At 60.1% G+C, this 20,358-nt stretch overlaps 1 protein-coding gene across 2 annotated transcripts in view; it reads right to left on the bottom strand.

Annotated features, from left to right (window-relative positions):
• Positions 1-97: 97 nt before the first annotated feature.
• Positions 98-20,358, bottom strand: part of EVI5L (ecotropic viral integration site 5 like) — a 30,289-nt gene continuing 10,028 nt past the window's right edge. The window contains exons 2-20 of one of the 2 annotated variants that reach the window (XM_038567474.1): positions 18,495-18,678; positions 17,099-17,288; positions 16,513-16,737; positions 16,335-16,409; positions 15,603-15,728; positions 14,084-14,227; positions 13,809-13,898; positions 12,587-12,684; positions 12,444-12,504; positions 8,197-8,250; positions 7,206-7,238; positions 5,995-6,135; positions 4,229-4,357; positions 2,617-2,757; positions 2,380-2,535; positions 2,120-2,266; positions 1,945-2,040; positions 1,770-1,865; positions 98-1,615 (exon numbers count right to left, since the gene is read on the bottom strand). In XM_038567474.1, the coding sequence (XP_038423402.1) occupies positions 1,325-1,615; positions 1,770-1,865; positions 1,945-2,040; positions 2,120-2,266; positions 2,380-2,535; positions 2,617-2,757; positions 4,229-4,357; positions 5,995-6,135; positions 7,206-7,238; positions 8,197-8,250; positions 12,444-12,504; positions 12,587-12,684; positions 13,809-13,898; positions 14,084-14,227; positions 15,603-15,728; positions 16,335-16,409; positions 16,513-16,737; positions 17,099-17,288; positions 18,495-18,646 (2,445 nt within the window). In that variant the 5' untranslated portion in view covers positions 18,647-18,678 and the 3' untranslated portion in view covers positions 98-1,324. The remainder of the gene's footprint in view (positions 1,616-1,769; positions 1,866-1,944; positions 2,041-2,119; positions 2,267-2,379; positions 2,536-2,616; positions 2,758-4,228; positions 4,358-5,994; positions 6,136-7,205; positions 7,239-8,196; positions 8,251-12,443; positions 12,505-12,586; positions 12,685-13,808; positions 13,899-14,083; positions 14,228-15,602; positions 15,729-16,334; positions 16,410-16,512; positions 16,738-17,098; positions 17,289-18,494; positions 18,679-20,358) is intronic. The other variant, XM_038567475.1, reaches the window with a different exon arrangement.

Raw genomic sequence — 20,358 nt, 5'->3', positions numbered from 1 at the left:
CTCCCACAGGCAAGGACAATCTGTTCCCCCTTTGGGCTGCTTTTCAGGACAAGGACCTTGGGACTCAGAGCAGCTTGCAGTTCCCCCAAGGCCTGTCTGTGACTGTGTAAATACACTTTATTTTCCATCTTTCCCGCCTGGGCGACATGTGGAGTGTGAACAGGCAGTGTGCAAAATGGTGGTGGGCAGTGTGGGGGGCCCATGGGAGAGCCCCTCAGATGCCCACCCTGGTCCCCAGGCTTTGTAACACTGAGGGGTGGGCGACCGGAAAGGGGTAACTGAGCATGGATCCCCACCCCAGGAAGCGCCAGGGAGATTGCTTTTGATGCTGCTCCAGGCTCCAGGAGCACCGACAGGGTCAGGCCCAAGGGTCACAAGGCCCTGGGGGCAAGGGGCTGGGGGCATCGTTGGACTTTGGCACCGTTCTCAGCTCTGCCTCTGCAGAGACCACGGGACCACCATGAGCAGCTGAGGGGAGGTAACTCCACTGGGAAGGCTCCTCCCCTGAGGCCTGGCCTTGGCCAGAGGGTGGGGCTGGGGACACAGGGAAGGGAGGGACAAGGAGGCTGGGGACCCCTTAGAGAGCAGGCTAGCTTGGGTGGGGGAGCCCCTCCATCATTGGCCAAGACAAGGCGATGGGAGTGTCTCACGAAGGAAGATGTAGGGCGCTGGGGAGAGGGGGTCTCTTCACTTCCTTGCAGCTGCTCTGGCCCCCAAGAAGCAGGGACAGACTGCCCAGGCCTGGGCCGGTTCCCGCTGTCCACTCACACCCCAGGTGGCCCTGCATACAGTAGGGGGGACTTTGGTTTCTGCTGCAGGGGCCATGAAGCCTGCACCAGGCAGGAAAGCCCAGCCTGGCCATCTGTGCCCAGCCACCAAGGGTCCCCAGGGACATCGTGGGGGTGGTAACGTCTAGCCCAGAGCTGCCCCTTCTTCCTTAGGCCTCCTTTAGCTCCTGGGCCCTTCCCAGCAGGGCCACCCTTGTCCCAGAAGGGGGACTGCTGGGAGGAGGAGCTTTCTGCTCATCCAGTCCTGGGACCTCTGGGTCGTCCCCTGCCCTGGCTGTTAAGAGGGGCAGACCCTCCAGGGAACCTGGCCCGGAGGGGTACAGACCAAGATGGGTAAACACTGCTGGGGAGAGTGGGCCTGCCGGGGGGACCCTGAGGATCCTCAGACCGCTGCCCTATCCTCTGCGCCCCGCTGCTCTGGGCCTAGCCCTCAGGTGGGCGGGACCGCGGAGGGCGTGGAGTTCATCAGGGGCGGCCACCTGCGGAGGAGCGGGCGGTGGCCCGTGGCCCCTGGCTCCGGCACGCCGGGCTCGGCCTCAGTTGTCCAGGCCCTGGCTATAGGGCGCGGCCAGCTCGTCGGCGTCGCTGTCTGAGCTGCCCTCGCTGTCCTTGGCCGGCCGCTCGAGACGGCGAAAGAAGCGCGCGTCGCGCGGGGACAGCGGGTAGAGCGCGTCCTGCAGCGCCGCGCCCACGCCCACGCCCACGCCCACACCGAGCAGCTCCTCGTCCGACGACGGCAGCGAGTCCTCATCCAGGTGCCGCGCCAGGCCCAGCCCGTCGAAGGCCAGCGGGTCCTCGAAGGGCGGCGGGCCCTTCAACAGCCGCACCTGGGGCGGGGAACCGGCGCGCTGAAGGCGTGCGCCGCCGCCCCCTCGGACGCGGACCCCGCCGCCGGCCGCTCCTCCCCGCCCGCTCTCCCTCGGGGAGGACACGGCGGGCCCTGAGCCCCTCCCGCGCCGGCCGGGGCGGCCCTGCGCTCACCTCGGCCTTCAGCTCCTCGATCTGGTCCTTGAGCTCGCGGATGTACTGCGACGAGTCCGAGTGGTTCAGTTGGCCCTGGATGCGGCCCTCCTCCCTCTGCGGGGCGGGCCAGGTCACGGGGGGTCAGGGCAGGGCCCGCCCCGGGGCCCGTCCCCCGCCCCGGCCCGCCGCTCACCTGGATCTCCAGCTCGGCGATGCGCTGCCGCATCTCGGCCACCGCAGCCATGCTGTCCGCCTCCCGCAGGCGCACGGCCATCACCTCCTCCTTGCTCTGGGGGCAGAGGGGGCGAGGGCGGGTCAAGGGGCGCGGCGGGGCGAGGGCCGGGCCGGGGCGGCGGGCGGGGGCGCACCTTGCACTCGGCCTCGGCCTGCTTGCGGCGGCTTTCGCTGAGCTGCGTCTGCAACCCCTTGTTCTGCGCCGCCAGGTACTGCAGCTTCTCCTGCAGCGCCGCGCGCTCGGCCTCCACGCGGTTCAGCAGGTTGCGGTGGATGTGGTCCTGGGGGCGAGCGTGGCGGGGGAGGGGGCAGGGGTCACGGGCTAGCCACCGCCCCGGCCGCCGGCACCCCCACCCGACCCCACCCCGGAGAGGGCGCGGGCGCTCCGGCCCACCTGCGTCTCGAGTTCCACCACGCGCTGCCGCAGCTCGCGACCCTCGGCCAGAGCCTGGGCCTCGCGCAGACGCACACTCATCAGCTCGTCCTGCAGCTCGCCCAGGACCAGCTTCCGGGGGGACTCCTTCCAGCGGCCCCCGCGGGACAGGTGGGCCTGGGAGGAGAGGCGGGCGGTCCGTCTTAGCCCCGAGGGTCGCCAGGGCCGCCTCAGTGTGCATCCGGCTAGGGCCCTCACCTGCCAGGTGTCGGAGAGCTCCTGCAGCTGCAGCTTCAGCTCCCGCGCGGAGGCCACGGCCTCGCCCTCCCGCACCTTGAGTGCCTTCAGCTCCTCCTGCAGCCGAGCCACGTTGTTCTCATCCGGCAGCGAGCTGTTCCTCTGGGGGAGGAGAGGTGGTCAGAGCCCCGCGGAGGCAGCCCTGGCTGCAGGATCAAGACACGCCCCCGACGGCGCACCGGTTCCTCTGAGCTCCACCGCGGGCAGCCCCGCCCAGAGAGGGTGCCCCAGGACCCCAGGATACACTGGGCAGGTGGCCTATGCGGAGCAGACCTCACCCATGTGGCCCTGGGGACAGATCCTCAGAAATTCTGCCTGCAAAATGGGTGTAAAGAAGGGCACCTGCTCTCACTGGACTGTCTCAGGGTGACCCCCTAATGCGAGTGTCCTCCTGAAATGTTACTGCTAATTACACCAGGCAGGCCGGGCAAGGACAGGTTCTTCCCCACCTGGGGATCTGAGGTCTGTCCCCTGGGACCCATGATCAGACCTGGGACCTGTCTTAGCAGCAGCTGAGAGGGTTGCAGCTCCCTGTCCCTGCTCCTCACCCCCCCAGACCAGTCTAGGCAGCCCCTATCCCTGAAACAGGTGGAGGGGCAGCTTAGGCCGGGGCCCAGTGATGAAGGATTTGTGCTCCAGTCTCTTGGATCAAAATTCAGCTTGCTGCTGGAAGTCCCCACTGACCCCTAGGTTTGAGGGTGAGGGTGGGGCTGGCAAGATCTCCTGGTGCACATTTCCCTCTGATGTGGAGGGAGGTGGGAGGGAAGCCCAGCTCTGGGCCGGCTGATGGGGACTGAGAAGCCCATGGATGGGGCAGAGACACCCCACCTGGAAGGACACCTCAAATAGTGCCACCTTGAGGGAGGCGGGGCCTGGCTCCTGCCTTGTGTGAGTGGGTCCTGCTGCCCTCTGCTGGCTGGGCACCTCTCTTTCCCGTGGCTTTGTGGGAGCTGAGTCCATATGGAGTTCGGTGACAGCCGTTGAGAAGGGCCCAGGCAGTTTGGGGCCCCTTTCAGGGCAGCAGGCAGGAGAGGGTGGTGTCAGTCCACCCCCTGGGTGGTATCGCCATGGGGGTGGGGAAGAGGAGAGCCTTGGCCTCCCTCCCACCTCCATCCTGGTGCCCAGGGCCTGTGGGAGACACACACAGGTGGGACCGTCTGTCCATGAAGCCCATGAAAGCCACCGCACTGCTGGCCCTGGGCCTGATGCCCAAAGGCAGGCATGCCCCTTGAGGAGTTGATCTGCTTTGTGTGCCCTGACATGTGTGTACACCTCCGGTGCTTGGGAGGGTCTGGGGTGAGGGGCCAACTTCCCACAGGCCCAGAACCTTGTGTGGTGACCATGGGGGAGGAAGTGGGGAGCCAGTGGGTTAGGGAAGTTCCCCAGGTTCCTCGGAGACTGCCAAGGCGGGGGTGGGAGGTGGGGGGCTGGCGTCTGACAAGCCCTGCTGGTTGGCCTGGTCACCTCTTCTTGACAGGGCCTGGTCGCATGCTTCCCAAAGTGCACCCAATACCTTCACTTCCCCTTCTCTGTGGTTCCCTGAACACCTGCCCGCTTGCCCGCCCAGTCGCACCTTCTCCATGTCTAGAACCTTGTCCTGCATCTCCCGAAGGGCCCCCAGCGTCTCGGTCTCCCGCAGCCTCGACTGCTCCAGCTCAGTCTCCAGGTGGGCCACAAAGTCCTCAGTGAGGCGCGGGTTGTCCTGGGGGCAGGCAGAGGGCTGTGTTGGGCCCCAGGCTGCAGCTGGAGGGCAGAAAGCCTTCCTGCCAGCTGGCTGTAGGCCCAGGCCTTGGCACCCCTGCCTCCTCAAAGCCACTGGGCTGGCAGAGGGGCTCAGGCTATGGGTAGAGATGGGGTAGGGGTGAGCAGAAACCCTGGATTCCTGTCCTGTGCCTTCTGCCCATGTGGAGAGAAAGCTGAACACCATCATGGGGGTTCTGATGCTCTGTGCCTAGGGGTGTAGCTGTCCTGGCTTAGCCTCTTTCCTGGGAAAGCCACAACGAGGGGACCTTCTGAAGGGGTCTTTCCATGGCCTCAGGCTGCCCTGAGGGATGCCAGTGGCCAGTTCTCAGGATTGTTGGGGTGGGGGTGGAGGAGGGGTTCTCCAGTCACCCTTCCTGCTCTGTGGTCAGTGCCTAACCATAAAGGGAGCGTGGGTGCAGGGTGGGGCTCAGGGCTATGGGACTCCCGCCCCTCTTTCTCCACCTTCCTCCTCTCACCACTCCCCCATTTCAAAGCAGGAAGAGATGGAGAAAGAGTTTGCTGGGATCACTCTCGTGCAGTACTCACAAGGCTTTTCACAGGTACCCCACTTGAGGGTCTGGGGGGTGGATAGATGGGGCCCAAGCTCAACAATGAAGACCTGGCTGTGGGTGAGGGAAGCCCCTAAAGGCTGGAGCTTGGGGGTAGCAGGTGAATGTCTCCCTGGCCTGAAAGATGGCATCATGCCAAGGTTGGGATGAGCCCAGCCTTGGTTTCCCCATTGGCCATGCTGCCGCCAGGGCTACAGTGCTGCTGGCAGGTCATCAGATAAGGAAGGTGGCCTGGGTATAGCTGAAGGAAAATCCTAAAAGCTACCTCCTGGAGAAGCAGACTCTTCACAGTGCTCTCTGGCCCAAGGGCCTTCCCACCACAGATTCGGAGTTCATGACTCCACAACAGAACTTGGGCTGCCCCCTCACCCCCCCTGCCAGCTCAGAGTGGTGGGCACAGACCAGACCCTCTCCCGAGGGCAAAGTGCTGGGCTCTGGAGCAGGGAACCCCCTCCTCCGTCTCTCATCCTAGCCCCCAACTGTATGGCTGGGCCCTGGGGGAAGCCTGACAGCCCTTCTGATCTTGGGGACCCTGCAGGGCCCCCGTAAGAAATCAGAGCCATGGGATCCCTGGGTGGCGCAGTGGTTTGGCGCCTGCCTTTGGCCCAGGGCGCGATCCTGGAGACCCAGGATCGAATCCCACGTCGGGCTCCTGGTGCATGGAGCCTGCTTCTCCCTCTGCCTATGTCTCTGCCTCTCTCTCTCTCTCTCTCTGTGACTATCATAAATAAATAAAAATTTAAAAAATAAAATCTTAAAAAAAAAGAAATCAGAGCCACATCAGCTGAGGGAGAGGGCCCTGCAAGTGAAGTCAGGGTCCCAGGCTGCCTTGTTCTCAGTGTGGCAGGCCAGACCCCTCACCGCCTGGTGAGATATGGAAACCACAGGATTCCCCAACTTGGGTGTGGGGCTGGGGGAGAATCTGTACTCCCTCTGGGTTTCTCTTCCCTTACTCCCCTCCCCATGTCACCTGGGGTAGGTGGTGAGCTGTGGTGTGGGGCACAGCCCCGTCCACCTGGCCTGGTACCTGCTGCTCCTGGAGCTGCCTGATGGTGCTCTGGGCCTTCTGCAGGTCCTCGGCTGCGGAGCTACACTGCTGCCGCACCACTGCCAGCTCCCGCTTGATGACATAGTTCTCCTCGGCCTCCTGTGCCCGCGTCACCTGCCCCTGGGCATAGTGAGGACAGGAGGCTGTGACCCTCTGGGCCCTGCCTCCAGCCCACCTCGAGGGGGGGAAGCCCCGAGAGGGCCGATGTGGGATGGGAGAGGGGTGAGGCTGCCCGCACTCAGAGCCTGGGATGGGGCGCCCCACCGGGTCTGGGCACGTGGGTGGGGGCAGGCAGGAACTGGACACGGGGAGGAGCCTGAAGGAACAGACCTGCCCCAAGCCCAGGCTTCAGTGGGGCTTAAACAGAGAATGGGGCTGTAACAGCTCCTTCCCCTGCCAGCTCCTGGCTCTCAGCCCCTGTCCCAGGTGAGGAGAAACAACCCTTATTTAGGGTCAAGGCACAGCAGACACCGGGCTTCGCTGGTGATGCGGGGGGTCTGGAGGCCACGAAGGCCCAGGGACTCAGGACTGGCCTATCAGGGCAGGTTTGGGAGGTGGAGCACAGCTCTCCCAGAACCTTCTCTAGTCCTGAATCCTGGGGTCTCCATCTACCCGGGCTGAGACCCTCCAGCCCCATCTCCTCAACCCACCCAATTCGGGTCCCCCCATTCCAGGCTCGGAGCCACCAGGTGGCGAGCAGAAGCTTCCAGATAAAGCCATTCAGATGAGGCAGCAGCAGAAGCAGGTGAGAGAAGATGGCAGGCCTTGCAGGTAGGAGCAGAAAGGAGCGTGAGGGGCCAGAAGGGGTGGTGTGTGTGTGTGTGTGTGTGTGTGTGTGTGTGTGTGGTAGGGAGGCTCAGCGCAGTGCACACACCAGGGCCTATGGCTGATATAGCCTCAGGGTCCCCAACTGTGTCCCCCAGAGGGAGGAAACTTTTGTCCACATGTGTGGACAAACACTCACACTTACCCACACACACCATGCTTTCACACATACACCCTCTCCACCCCCCCTCCCCCAGGGAAACTTGTGTCTCCCCTGAGAAGCAGTCCCCAGCCACCCCCATGCATGGTGCCAGGCCTGCCCCCTTCTGCCCCCAGGATGGCAGCGGCCAAGGAAGAGGCGGGTCCTGGCTGTCGTGTGCAGGGACCAGGAGGGACACGGGAGAGGGGATGAAAAGCTACAGTACCTGGATTAACCTATCAGCCAGAGCAGCGCTCTCCTACCCGGCGGAGGGGTTCCGAGCGACAGGGGGAGGAGGCAGAGCGGAAGGCGCAGGGACAGGAGAGGGGGAGAGACAGACAAGAACCACTTGTCACTAACGCAGTGGACTATCTCTAGAAGCAGGGGAGAGAGGAGTGAGACCAGAGAACCAAAGAACCAGCAGGAGAAGGACCCGGAGGAAGAGCAAAGCCAGAGCTAGCTCCGTCCTGGAGAGGGATCTGTGTGCGGGTGGGGAGTGGGGTGCCCGCGGTGCCCCCTCCAGGGCCCGGCACACTCAGCACAGGCGTGAGGAGGTGCCATCCCCGGGGCTGAGGGATGGGGTGGCAGCGCCGGGCCAGGTGGAAGTATCCTAACTTGGAGTCTGAGTAAGCATCGAGGCTTTGGCACAAGGGCAGCACAGTCGTGCACATGACTATTCCCTGGGGGCAGTGGGGGGCCAAGGGAGAGTGGGAGAAGAGTGGGAAGTGTCCCCCCCCCCCCCCGCTTTTACTCATCTCTAAAAACAGGTTGGGGGCCAGGGTCAAGGTTGTGGCACCCCATCACGGCGCTGGTGGCAAGGCGCCCTTCTACTTTTCCTCTTCGTTTGAGGGTGAGGCCTCCAAGTTACAGGGTTGGGAGCCTGTTGCTTAATTTGGGGTACCTCAGTCAAAGCAGCATTTCTGCCTCCGTGCCCCCGATGCAGGCAGCCCAGGAGGGACCCGTGTTTGCTGTTAACTGGGTTATAATTTCACACCCAACCCGAAGCAATGCTGCCCTCTGACCCCTGGTAATATGGCATCCCAAATCTCAGTGGGGCTCATGGTGGGGCCCCATGGGATTTACACCATGCGCCTCAGGGCCCGCTGTTTCAGGGTGGGGCTTGGACCCGGGCAGGGGGCTGGCTGGCCCTCTGGCTGCTGGGTCCTGCCGTGGGCCTGGAGGAGTTGGTGCCACAGGCTGGTGGCCACGCTCCTCACCTTCTCCAGGGTCTCAATCCGTTGTTTCAGGAGCCGGTTCTCCGTCCGAAGCCTCTATGTGGGGAGAGGGTGGGGGAATGTGTCAGAACCCCAGTCCCAGCCCCATATACACAGAGATCTGTCCCCTTAAGGGCCAGGCTGCCTCCAGGCAAGACGGAGCCATCATCAAATGTTCTAGGTCAGTGATCCCAGAAAACAGTCTGGGCCAATTCCTGCTCAGCAGGGCCCATTCGTTTTTTGTTTTTTTGTTGACAAAACTTAGTTCACTTAAAATAATGTGATCACCTTCACGGGTATGCACTGTGCGTCAGGGGTCAGCAGTCGGCACCCTTGCCTTCCTGGGGAGTCTGCTTGGGCCTGTCAGAGGCCAATAGGACACCGACCCCAAGGGCTGGCCTTCCTCTCAGCCTGTTCCCACCCCTCACTGCTTTGCTTGCAGTCCAGGGCAGGGGGGTCTTGCTGAACGCACGTGCTTTCTTCAGCTGGACAGCTGTATATCTGCGAACCGCTGAAAGGCACCTGTACTCAGAAGCTGTCACTTCCCTCCAGCTGGGGTTCTGGAGGCAGCTTGCTTTGCTTTTTACCTTCTCTCCTGCGCCGATGATGGATTTGGGTGAGATATTTGTGGTTTTAAGTTCCCCGTGGCCTTTGGGAAGCAGGTGAGGTTTATATACAGCTTGCATCTTAGTCTCTACCTAGGCACCCGTTAAGAAGTAGGTACAGGGGACGCCTGGGTGGCTCAGCCCTTAAGTGCCTGCCTTCAGCCCAGGGCGTGATCCTGGAGTCCTGGGATTGAGTCCCACACCAGGCTCCCTCCGTGGAGCCTGCTTCTCCCTCTGCCTGTGTCTCTGCTTCTCTCACTGTCTCTCATGAATAAGTAAATTAAAAAAAAAAAAAGTAGGTATAAATAATTAGATCCTAAGTGTGTGCTGAATGAACACCAACCAGATCCTGCATTCTCCTGAAACCCCAAGACCTCATCCATTACTAGTGAGGACCCTGCCTCCCTTGGGATCACAAAGAGCATTTTTTCTGATTTCCTCCAGGGAGAAGGTGATGGAAACACCCAGAACACTTGCAGGACACGGGTGTGATTGATAGTCATTCACTGATGTCATGCGTGGGGAAACTGAGTCAGAGGGGGGCCAGTGTCTTGTCTGAGCCCCCCTCAGTTGGCCTGGGTTAGAGCTCTTTCAGGGCCAAGTCTCTGCCCCACATCTGGAATCGGAGTCCAGATCCTCACTCCTGCCCCCTGGATTGCTCAGCCCTATCTCTGGCCTCGATCAAGCATGGAGATCCTTGAGGAGTTGGATGTGCCCAACTAATAACGCCCCTCCCTCCTGCTTTCTCCAAAGGGAAACTGAGACCAGGAATGAGCAGAGAACTATGGGGCTATGGGGTCTGGGTATACATCAGGTTGGGTGTTTTTTTTTTTTTTTTTTTCTGTGTTTTTGAGGCTTTGCCATCCAGCTACATGGAGAGACTGCCCCACCCAGGACTAGCTAATTCCTAGAGACAGCAAACAACCTGCGGGCTAGGGTGCCTTTCACATGCAAACCAGCCCATCCAGAGCCCACACCCACCCACCTTGCCTATCTCGTGCACACGCCAAGCCCAAGGTTCTCCCTGCCCTAAAGCACAACTAGGGACCCACCCTGTCGCCTGCAGCTCCCTGAAATTATTCAGAGGAACCAATCCTAAACTCAAACTCAGACTACCCTACCTTGCCCATTCCTTCCTACACTGGCCCACGCTTTCCCCCTCTTGCCCTCTGCCTCCTGACCCACCCTAGTGCTTCCCCGTGTGGCCATGCATGGTGGGGCATGCAACCTTCTTTTGGGAACTGTAATAAACTCTTCTTTCAGAGGCACTCTCTGAGTCGTCTCCGTGTCTGTCACTTTACCACACCTGATTAAAACAAATTCCATGGGATCCCTGGGTGGCTCCCTGGGTGGTTTAGCGCCTGCCTTTGGCCCAGGGCATGATCACGGAGTCCCGGGATCGAGTCCTGCATTGGGCTCCCTGCACGGAGCCTGCTTCTGCCTCTCTCTCTGTGTCTTTCATGGATAAATAAATCTTTAAAACAAAAACAAAAACCCCCCAACAAATTCCAGATACATTTTGAAACAGGCTAGAATCAAAAGAGCAAAGGGCAGGACCATGCCTGGATCCTTTAAGGCCTGTGGGCTCTTAGGCTCCTCTCTGGGGAAGTTTCCAGGCAGGGCATGTAGTCAGAGTGTCTGCTGGGCCTTCATGGTTACCAGATGGGTGCAGGTCCATGACTATGCATGAGCTAGACAGGCACACATTTGGACTGGTGCATCAGTCAAGCTACTGTTCTGAGAAAGGGGGACACTTGCAAACAAAACTACTTCTGGAAAACCTCTGAACAGGACCAGGACACTGATACCCTCTTTCCCCTTCAGGTAGGGGTGGCAGGTGACCTGGATTATAATCTAGATTCTGCTTCTGCCTTTCTGAAGGAGGTGGAGACGTTGATGGTGGTGATGGCAACAAAATTAAACAAATAATAATAATTTGGGACACCTGGGTGGCTCAGCGGTTTAGCGCCTGCCTTTGGCCCAGGACGTGATCCTGGAGACCCAGGATTGAGTCCCACATTGGGCTCCGGGCATGGAGCCTGCTTCTCCCTCCGTCTGTGTCTCTGCCTCTCTCTCTGTGTCTCTCATGAATAAATAAATAAAAATCTTAAAAAAAAATAACTTGGGGGATCCCTGGGTGGCTCAGCAGATTAGCACCTGCCTTTGGCCCAGGGCATGATCCTGGAGTCCTGGGATCAAGTCCCACATCCGGCTCCCAGCATGGAACCTGCTTCTCTCTGTCTCTCTCTCTCTCTGTGTGTCTATCATGAATAAATAAAATAAAATCTTAAAAAAAATAATTTGAACAGCACAGCAAATGCTCTCCCGATTTTGCAGAAGAGGCTTGAGGCACCCCTGGCTTGTAGGGTTCTCCTCCCACTCACAGCACGGGCCTGGGAAGATGTGACACGGCGCGCTGCCATCTTCCCTCAGTGAGCACTGTCCCTCTGACCCACGTTGGTTGGGAAGAGGAGAACCGTAACTCATGGAGCACTTGACAGGCTACTGTGCGCTCTGGGAGGTGCAGGCACACCAGAAATCACTACGTTTCTGCCGTCAGATCTGAAAAGATGGAGAACTGTACTTTGTGGAGCTATCACTGCCTTTGGGGCCTGGACAGGCCGCTTCTAGATCTACAGCCTGACTCAGCCAATGATGACTGAGGAAGGAGCTTTGAAAAAAAACAAAACAAAACAACAAAAACTGGGCCAAGGGGAGGGAATGAAAAATGTGGTGGAGAGTTCTTAAACCCTGGGCAGTTTTAAAGAATCTCAGGTCTAGCATTTCAAATCTTACATGGCGTAAACATTTGTCTGGTACTGGGCTGGAATAAAGTCATAAAGAAAAAAAAAGGCTCAGAGAGGTGAATTCACCTTCCTGGGTCACATGGCTGATCCACGGTACAGCTGGCATTTGAATCCTGGTCTGTGGGACTCTAGTCCCAGCCACTGGGGGACTCTGTCCCTGAAGAGGACAGAGCCAGGTGGGTCAGGGCTCATGTTTGTGTTTGTCACTCTCACTGGACTGGGAAGTGGGGGATCAGTCTCTGCTGGGACTCTGGTATACAGTAGGTGCTCAATATATGCTGCTTGTGTGAATAACTAAAATCACATGTGGAAGGATGAAAGCAGAAGGAAGAAGAGGGAGGAGAGTCTAGGTTGGAGGGGCTACAGTGGGTGCTGTACTCTGTCCAGGTGCCTGGCTCCTACCTGCCCCTGACCTCAGGGGCTCTGCCCATTGAGGGCAGCCTTCCTGAGATCCCTCCTGCCGGTCACACCTGCTGCTGCTTAGCCTTTTGCACTGACTCCCCGGGCCTGGAGCAATCTTCCTGGGTCAGCTCCACCTCTCTCCTGCACATTTTTATCCAGAGTATTTTCTGCAGGTCATATGCTGTATCTATGGGTTCCCCAACTGTCTCCCCATTATAACTGGGGGGCTGCATGAGGGCAGGGACCTATCCACCTTATTTGTCACTGTAGCACTGGGGTGGGCCCTTGTTCACACACTTGCCTACTTGGTGAATAAAGGGGCAGGTGGATGGAGGGACGACACTTCAGATTCTAAGGACAGGCTGGTATGTGGCTTGGGCAAGGCTGTACTCCCAAGGGCATCCGGTCCCTGTCCCCTACCTCCCTGAGGACTCACTTTGATCTCAATCTGCTCCTCCATCTCCTTGCTCTTCATGGCTGCATACTCCTTCTCCAGCCTGCAGAGGGGAGGGCCAATGTGGTCACTGTCCCACTCTTGGGGACCCCTTTCTGCCAGCACCCTGCCCACCTGGTACTGACCTCTTCATCTTCTTGGGGTTGTACTTGACCTGGTAAGCCTTGAGGATCAGCTTGTCCGGGCAGCTGTCGAACTGGTGGGGGATCACCCTCTGGAAGTACTGTGGGGGCACAGGTGGTCCCTGACCCACAGGCCCTGACTCGGGGGTCCACCAGAGCCCCTCTGTACCCTGCTTCCCTGCAGGAGGAGCCAGTCTGCCAGGGGCATCACCATGTCCCAGCTCAGGGCCCAGCCCTCTGTGGGTGCTCTGTCAGTGTGTGTGGAGCAAGTCGGTGCGAGAAGTGGGGCTGGGGCTGTGGCTGTGGTGGGAAGCAGCACCCGCAGCCAGGACTTTAGTCTGCAGGGGAAAAGCAGGGCTTCGGAAGCTCCTGCAGGCAGAAGCTGGGTGGTGGTGGAGTCTGAGCACAGGGACTTTTGCGGAAGGGGGTGGCATGTCACTGCCGCAGGGCAGTGAGAAGAGGCTGAAGAAAGTGAGGAATCATGACAGTGGGAGCGACATGGAGGAAAGACCCCTTGGTGGTCTGCCTGCACCCCTGGGGCCCCAGAAGCCCCGGCAAAGGGTTAAGCACTAGCCCTGACGGAGGACACAGCTTGCTGCGGTTCAGGGCCAGGCTGGCTCCTGCTCCTCAGCCCAGCTGGCCCCCTCTGGCAGCTGCACACAATGGATGCCCGTGTTCACGGACACAGCCATGGCCTTTGTGCATTCTTTCCCAAAGCACCAGCTGGAAGATGCTGGGAGGGGAGGGGTAGGGGCCTGTGTGATGGGGACATGGCAGAAAAGCAGGCTGGCCTCTTCTCCAGCAGGCAGGGCAGCCAGGGTGGGTGTGAAGCTGCCCCAGACCCTCACTCCCTCCCGTGCCCTCACCTGGCCCGGTTGCTGGGGCTGGAACCACACCCAAGGCCTTGTGGTTTGGCTACCATTACTATCTGCCACAGTAGACTTCAGGGGACCCAGAGTTGGGAGCAGGAGAGGGGCAGGACCTCCCAGGGCTTGGCCTAAGCCTAGGCCTTCCACCATTTCCCCTCCACCCCTGAGGGGCCAGGCTGCTCCTCAGAGCCCGCCTTGGTCCTGCAGGAAGGCCTCAGGGAGCAGAGGCCATGGGAAAGGAGCAAAATGCTCAGGGACATCTCCGCCCTCATAGCCAAGCCCTTCTGTCTCTCAGGAGGCCTTCCCCTGCCCAGATGCCTCTGGGAATCCCATCCACCCTGGCCCTCCTGGCCCACCTGGGACATCCCCTCCATGTCCAGCTGCATCAGCTCTGTCTGGTTCACCTGCAGCAAGGCGAGGCCCACCCGGAACACAATCTCCAGACCCTGTAAAAGTGATGGCAGTGAGTCTCTGGTCCTGCTCTCCGGGGGCTGGGGGGGGGTGGGGGGCGCTGTCTGTCCGTGTTCGGCCCCCCTTCCCCAACCCCTGGCCCTTCCTTAGCCTGGGCCTGGCTGGGATTTATATCCCGTATTGTGTATCTGGGAGAGGAAGGGGTGTTTGGGGTCCTCACCTCGTACATGAAGATGTCAAAGACACGGGTGGCAACAGGTAGTGGGAAGGTAGTCAAGAAGAGCGTGAGAAACCAGGACGAGGCGTACATGGATGTGTGGAAGCTCTGGGAGCGGAAGTGGGTGTTCAGATCCGGGAGCTGTTCCTGGGGCACAGGTGTGTAGGGAGGAGGCCAGGCCCTGTGAGGAGGCTGCAGGCACAGCAGGCCCTGCCCACAGGCCCCTTCCATCTGGGAGTGCTGGGCTTCAGTGCCCCGGCCTCCAGGGTGACTTCCTTGCCTGGCCTGGGCCAGCCCTTGGCTCTCTTCCTCTGTGTGCCCTCAGCACTGTGTTTGGGTGAGGCTGAAGTGCCTGAGAGCTCTGAGTAGCACCAGGTAGAGATGCAGGCAGGGGTGGCAGGAGTAGCAGCAGCTGGTGGGTGTTGGGTATACACCCGGGGCAGGCACTAGCACAACTGCTGATGGGATCCTCACCACTGCCTCAAGAGGGAGCCTCTAAGGCTGGGGGGGAGGAGGGAGGTGGTTATGTAACTCCCCAAGTTCACCCAGAGAGCAAGGGGTGGAGTGTGGTGTGGGCCCACTGCAGCACACTCCATATCTAGTGATCCTCCAGTGTCCACCCACAGCTCCCTGCATCATGCTTTGTGCCCTGCAGTGCTCAGGGGATGCCTGTCTGATTAGCCTGAACTTCAGACTGCTGAAAAGTGACAGAAATTGGGGAAACTGAGGCCGGACCAGGTGTCAGGACCCCCTGGATGTCCTTTACTAAGAGAGAACAGACTCTGGAGCTCTCCCCACCTGCCTTGGGGCATCCTCCCACAGCCAGAGGTTCTCTGGTCCTGTCCTCCTACTCTGCCGTGGACAGACTTGCTACCCGGCCCTGGGTGGGTGGCTTCTTCTCTCAGGCCTGGGCTACCTGCTTGCCAACACTACCAGGTCCCCTCAAGCGATGGTTTCTCCCTGTCCATTGCTATGTAGAGTAACATGGCCCCACCTGTGACCAGCTTCTGAAGCAGGCCGTGTATGTGTGTGTGTGTGTGTGTGTGTATGCACGCACACACGCACGCACGCACGCACACCCAGTCTGTCTGCCAGCCAGGGGCGGGCCCTGCGGGGGCTGCTATTTATAAACAGAGACGGTTGCTCTCCAGTATCAGCAAAGGCAGGCAGACGACACTTTCCCTCCTTCCGCCACACTGGGGAGCAGACAAGGAGGGGCTGGGAGTGTAGCCAACAAGAGCCAGCCTGACCCTCTTGCACTAGCAGTTCTGGGAGCCCCACACTCTCAGGAGCCCCCACCACAAATGGCTGGCCCTCGCCCTGTCTCCAGAAGCACCCTCTGGGGCAGTACCCCACAGTCTCGTGGCACAGGACCCCTTTCGGAGCTGGGACATCTGCATGTGACTTCTCAGCCTTGGAATTCTCAAAGAGACAGAAATGGGGATGCCCTAGGTTAGCACCCATGGGTGTGGGCCAATGGAGAGGGGTGGGTGGGTGCACCCCACCCCTGGCCCCCACTCACCTGTAGCATGTACTCAAACTGGTAGATGCAGAGCCCCAGCTCGGCCATGCTGGGCTTGAAGAGCTCCCTCAGGCGGTACTCCTGCATCAGCCGCACGAATACACAGAAGGCTTCCTCCTCAGGCATCTGGGGGGACAGGCAGGGTGGGAGGGGGTGTTCGCTGCTCTTCTCATGGCCCTGGTGGGCAGTGCTTCACCTTCTTCTCCATTTCGGTTTACAAAACAGGAACTGTGTGGGTATCTTGGACCCTCATAACGAACCTCTGGTCTTTATCATTACCCAGCTTTTATGGATGGGAAACCTTCTGAGGCTGAGGTCACCTGCCACAGGCTGGTGGAGCCAGGACTTGGAGCCCAGGTCTGCCCACCTCCAGAGGCTGAGGTGAGATACCCTCTGGTTTCCCCACCTCCCCAGCTGTCTCCTTTCTCCCTCCTGAGTCTGCTGGGTTCTCTGGAGGAAACCCTCTGCCCAACTAACACCACTTAACACCCTGGGAGGTGACTGGGCAGGACAGTTGTCTCTCCAGCCCCTGGATGATGCAGGTAGACAGCTGCTCTGTGCCCACCCATCAGGGGCTTGGCCTGGGGACTGGCCAAGGTCATAGGTGGATGGAGAGGGAAGCTCTGACCCTAGGAGGACGCTGGGTGGAGGGAACACTGCTTTTGCCCACCTCCTAGGGGCAGAGCCCAGGGCGGGCTGGCTCCTGCCACAAGCCTGGCCCCAGCTACCTACCTGCATGAGGAGCAGGCCCACGATGAAGGCGCTGCCCTGGCAGTAGCCCACCTCCCTGTCCACCAGGGAGTATGCCTGCAAGGGAACACATGCGCATCACAGCAGGGGCCCTCTGGCCAGCACCAACACTGGCTGGGGCTTGGGTGGTGAGTGGAGGCCCGAAGGCCCTAGGCCTCACCTTCATGACGTTGAAGAGGACCTCCTGGCCCAGGCTGTCCTGGCCCTTGAAGAACTCGTGCTCTGGGTAGGTGCGGGCAATGTCCCTGCGGATCAGCTTCTCACATGGCGAGGACATCTTGAGTAGCTCCGAGTATTGGTTCTTGACTGGCATGTCTGTGGCACTGCACAGGAGCTGCCACACGATGGCCCGGAAGTGGTGTGGGATGCCCTTGCGGATCAGCTCCTGACAGTGGGGTGGGGCAGGGGGCAGGAGGCTGGGCTGTTCCCTGTCCCAGCGCAGCCTCCCCACTGCCACCCAGGCCAGCCCCTGAGCCCCTGCCTCGCCCGCAGCCCAGAGCTGGCTGAGCCACTGTGCTGCAAACAGAATCCACGCTGCTTAATGTGCTGTCCCCAATCCGTCACAGGACATAGCAGGGCAAGAGACAAACGGGGCCCTGAGACGCCAGTGTGACAGCCACTTGCCTAGCCATCCCCGACCCCCGCCCCGCCCCTCCCGTGTGCTGCCAAGGCTCATCTCTTCTGCACTCCTGCCCTCCGCCCAGAGACGCTAAGTGGGGGGGGGCCACCCCACAGGCCCCGCCCACCTTCAGCAGCTTCTCTTTCCTGCGCCGCCACTCCTCCCACTCGTTGGCGATCCGGCCCCACAGGATCCACGTGTCCTCCTCCAGGTGGCTCAGGTTGGAGGAGGCCGAGGAGCTGGACACCAGCGAGGAACCGCTGTTCCGCCGGGAGCCGTTCATGGAGCGCATGGACTTGGAGTCGGCCTCCAGGAGCCTGGGCAGGGGAGGGCTGGTGGAGGCGGGCCGGGCTGCCGGCACCGCCCGCCCCAGCCCCTGGGCTCAGTGACCGAGTGACGCCCCGGCCCCGCTGGGGAGCCCGGCCCCGCCTCTAGGAGCCCCAGAGGCCTCCAGGGATTGGGTCTAAATTGTTCTTGCCGGGTGACCTTGGCCGGTGCCCTACAGTCTGGAAGCCGAGGCCTTATTCCTGGGCCCCTGGAGAGGCTGCCTTCCGGGTCCCATTCCGTGTCTAGCATCGGGCAGAGAAGCATGTGTATTAGCTGACCGGGGCAGGTTTTGCTAAGGTCTGTGCTTTACAGACCAGGTGGAGAGAGGGCGAGCCGCTGGCTGGGGACAGCCAGCTGGCAGGCGGCTGTATCACCACGTGTTTCTGCTGCTCTGACATCTGGGGCCTCGCTGACCGTGGCCGGACTGCCCACGCAGGCCTAGCAGATTCCTAGAGATAGTTAAGGACTTGCCTGCCACTGCACCTTTCCTACGCAAATCACCCAATCTAGAACTCACAAACCAGCTACCTCTCCTGCTTTGATCACCCCCAATGCCAGGGGCCAGACAACTAGGGCTAGCCCCTACACCGCCACCACCACCCCAGTCCACTGAGATTATGTAAACTAGCCAGTGTTATACCTGTTTACACGGCCTTGCTGTTACTTCTTACAGAAACCACAACAAAGGCTCCTGCTCACATTTTCCCTCATTCCCTCTGCCCCGTGACTGACCCTGGTGCTTTCTGGCTTAGCCCCACATGGTGTGGAGTGCCCCTTCCTCTTAGGGAGTGCAGGTAACAAACTCTTAACCTGTTGTTCTTGCCATATCTGAATAATAATAACGCCTACATTTTAAAACAGGGAGAGGGCCGGGGAGAGAAAGGTGGGAAGGCCTGGCTCAGAGTCAGAGGCCTTGCTCTTCCCTTCAACAGAGGCTCAGTCAGCCAAGGCCAGGGTCACAGGGCTTTTTGCAGCCTTGGTCTCATCTGATTGGGGAAGCGGTCTGTTCATCCCGGGGTGGGTGGGAGAACAACAGGACACATTCCTTGTCAAGCCTCTGGTGGGAGCTGTGACTTTGCCCAGGGCCAGGCCCAGCTCTGAGTGTGAGGGGGCCACGAGGAATTTGTGTTTGGGGCCCAGGATGCAGCCCTGAGGCCACTCCCGGTCCCCTAGGTGACCCCTAGGCCCCAACTCACCGGTTCTGCTCTTCAAGCTTGGCCAGCAGCTCCAGCTCATCTGGGCTGAGGTTCTCGGAGTCCGAGGTGGGGGAGCATGTGGGGGCCGACAGGGCCTCCTGGGACGAAGAGTCGGGGCTCAGAGTGGGGCTCGCCATGGTGGGCAGGCTCATTGGCTGCGAGCAGGGCCAGGTCACAGCTCTGTCTGCGGACCGGAGATGCAGGTGGTCAGCACCAGATGGGTGTCTAGCCTGTCCTGCAGGCTCTGGGCCAGGTGAGCCTGCTGCTCACCTGGGTACATTTCCTCACCACGGGCTTCCTATCTCTGGCCTGTCCGGTCAGTGTATCTCATCCCCATGCACTCCAGCCTGGCTAATGGCCGTGCTGGCTCCTTCTACTCCAGACACTAGCTACCAGGATCCCCTGCCTGTGGCCAGATGCATGGACGGAGACAAAAGGATCGCAGCCAGGGCCCGAGCTGTTCTGCTGTCCCTGGGCATGGAGGCCAAATCTCAACTTGACACTTCTGAGTCTTCAGCAGGGCCAGGGGCCAAAGTTCCCTGTCACTCAGACCTTGGGGGTGCAGAAGCCCCTGCTTCAGCGGCCCTTCCTGACAGCCTTGCTCCCGGTCTCTGGCTGTGGCCTGTCCTGGGAGCCCTGCCTCAGCATCTGACCTTCCCCATCTCATCAACCAAAGTGGGCTGCTGGCACAGCCAGAAGCAATTATTCTCTACTGTTAATTGTCTATTGCTGCCAACAGCCGGAAGAGTCGACTCCCCCTTGGGCTGGGAAGCCAGGGATGGACGCATCAAAGTGCTGGGAATCTGTGCCCCAGCAGACGCAGAGTGAGAGCTACAGGCTCTCATCAGTATCCTGATCTCGGCCTGCTGTGTGCCGGGTGGGTGCCAGGCCCATTTGTCCTATTCTTGGGGACAGTCCGGCCCCACCCTCCTGGGAGCTTCAAGAACACTGGCCTCTTGCCTTCTGCTGGCTTCAGGAGATGCAGCTCAGCACCGTGCCGAAAGCAAAGGCTCTGGACTCAAACGAACCTGTGTCTGAACCATGGCTCCCCCTCAACAGCTGTGTAGCCTTGGGCCAGTCGTTTGACTTCTCTGTCTCCAAAGACTGAGGAGCATACAGGAGCTACTCCAGAGGGTGGCCGTGAGAATTGAGCGTGCCACCGCTCGCAATATGGCAGCACGGTGCCTGATACTTAATGACTGCTCGCTCCCTAGCTGCTGGCCATTATTATTCATTCCAGGGCCAGGGCCAAGGTTGAGCTGGGCTCTAGGGTTTGGTGTGGAAACTGCTGGCAGGAGCTGGCGTCACCCTGGTGGGTGGTTTTAGGGGTTGGGGAGGGAGTAGAGGCAGGGGCTGGGGGAGGTGTTCCTTCTAGTCAGTCATGCTTCTGGTAAGCCCAGGCTAGCATCAAGGGTTAAGAAGATGGGGCTCTCCAGGGCCCTGGAGGCAGGAAGAAAATGCTGCTCCCCTCACTGTTGCTCTGGATGGCTCCTTCATGCCCATCCACTCTCCTGCATACTCTGTTCCAGGAATCCACTATTGCCCTTGGACCCCACCTGAGCTGGCTTTGACAGCTCAGCCCACAGAGAGGCCCCTGTTCAGTCCAGGGGTCATTGGTCCCCTAGGCAGCAGAAGGACAATGACAGGACAACAGCAGACCATTTCATGCCTGCCATCAGGTCACTGGGTACCTACTCACAGCCCAAACTCAGACCCCAACCAACACCTGAGGGTCCATGGATTGGCTGGGCCTGACCTTGGCCATGCACTTGTTTCCAGCTTCCTTCTCTTTGTTGCCCTGTCTTGGAGGGCAAGGGAGATGGACATCATTCTTCTTTCACCTTGTAGGGGTCCCAGAACCCTC

Source organism: Canis lupus, chromosome 20, assembly GCF_011100685.1.
Source record: "Canis lupus familiaris isolate Mischka breed German Shepherd chromosome 20, alternate assembly UU_Cfam_GSD_1.0, whole genome shotgun sequence".
In the NCBI taxonomy this organism is placed as follows: domain Eukaryota; kingdom Metazoa; phylum Chordata; class Mammalia; order Carnivora; family Canidae; genus Canis; species Canis lupus.
The sequence above is the reverse complement of the archived record's forward strand: the minus strand, read 5'-3'. Positions and strand labels throughout refer to the sequence as shown.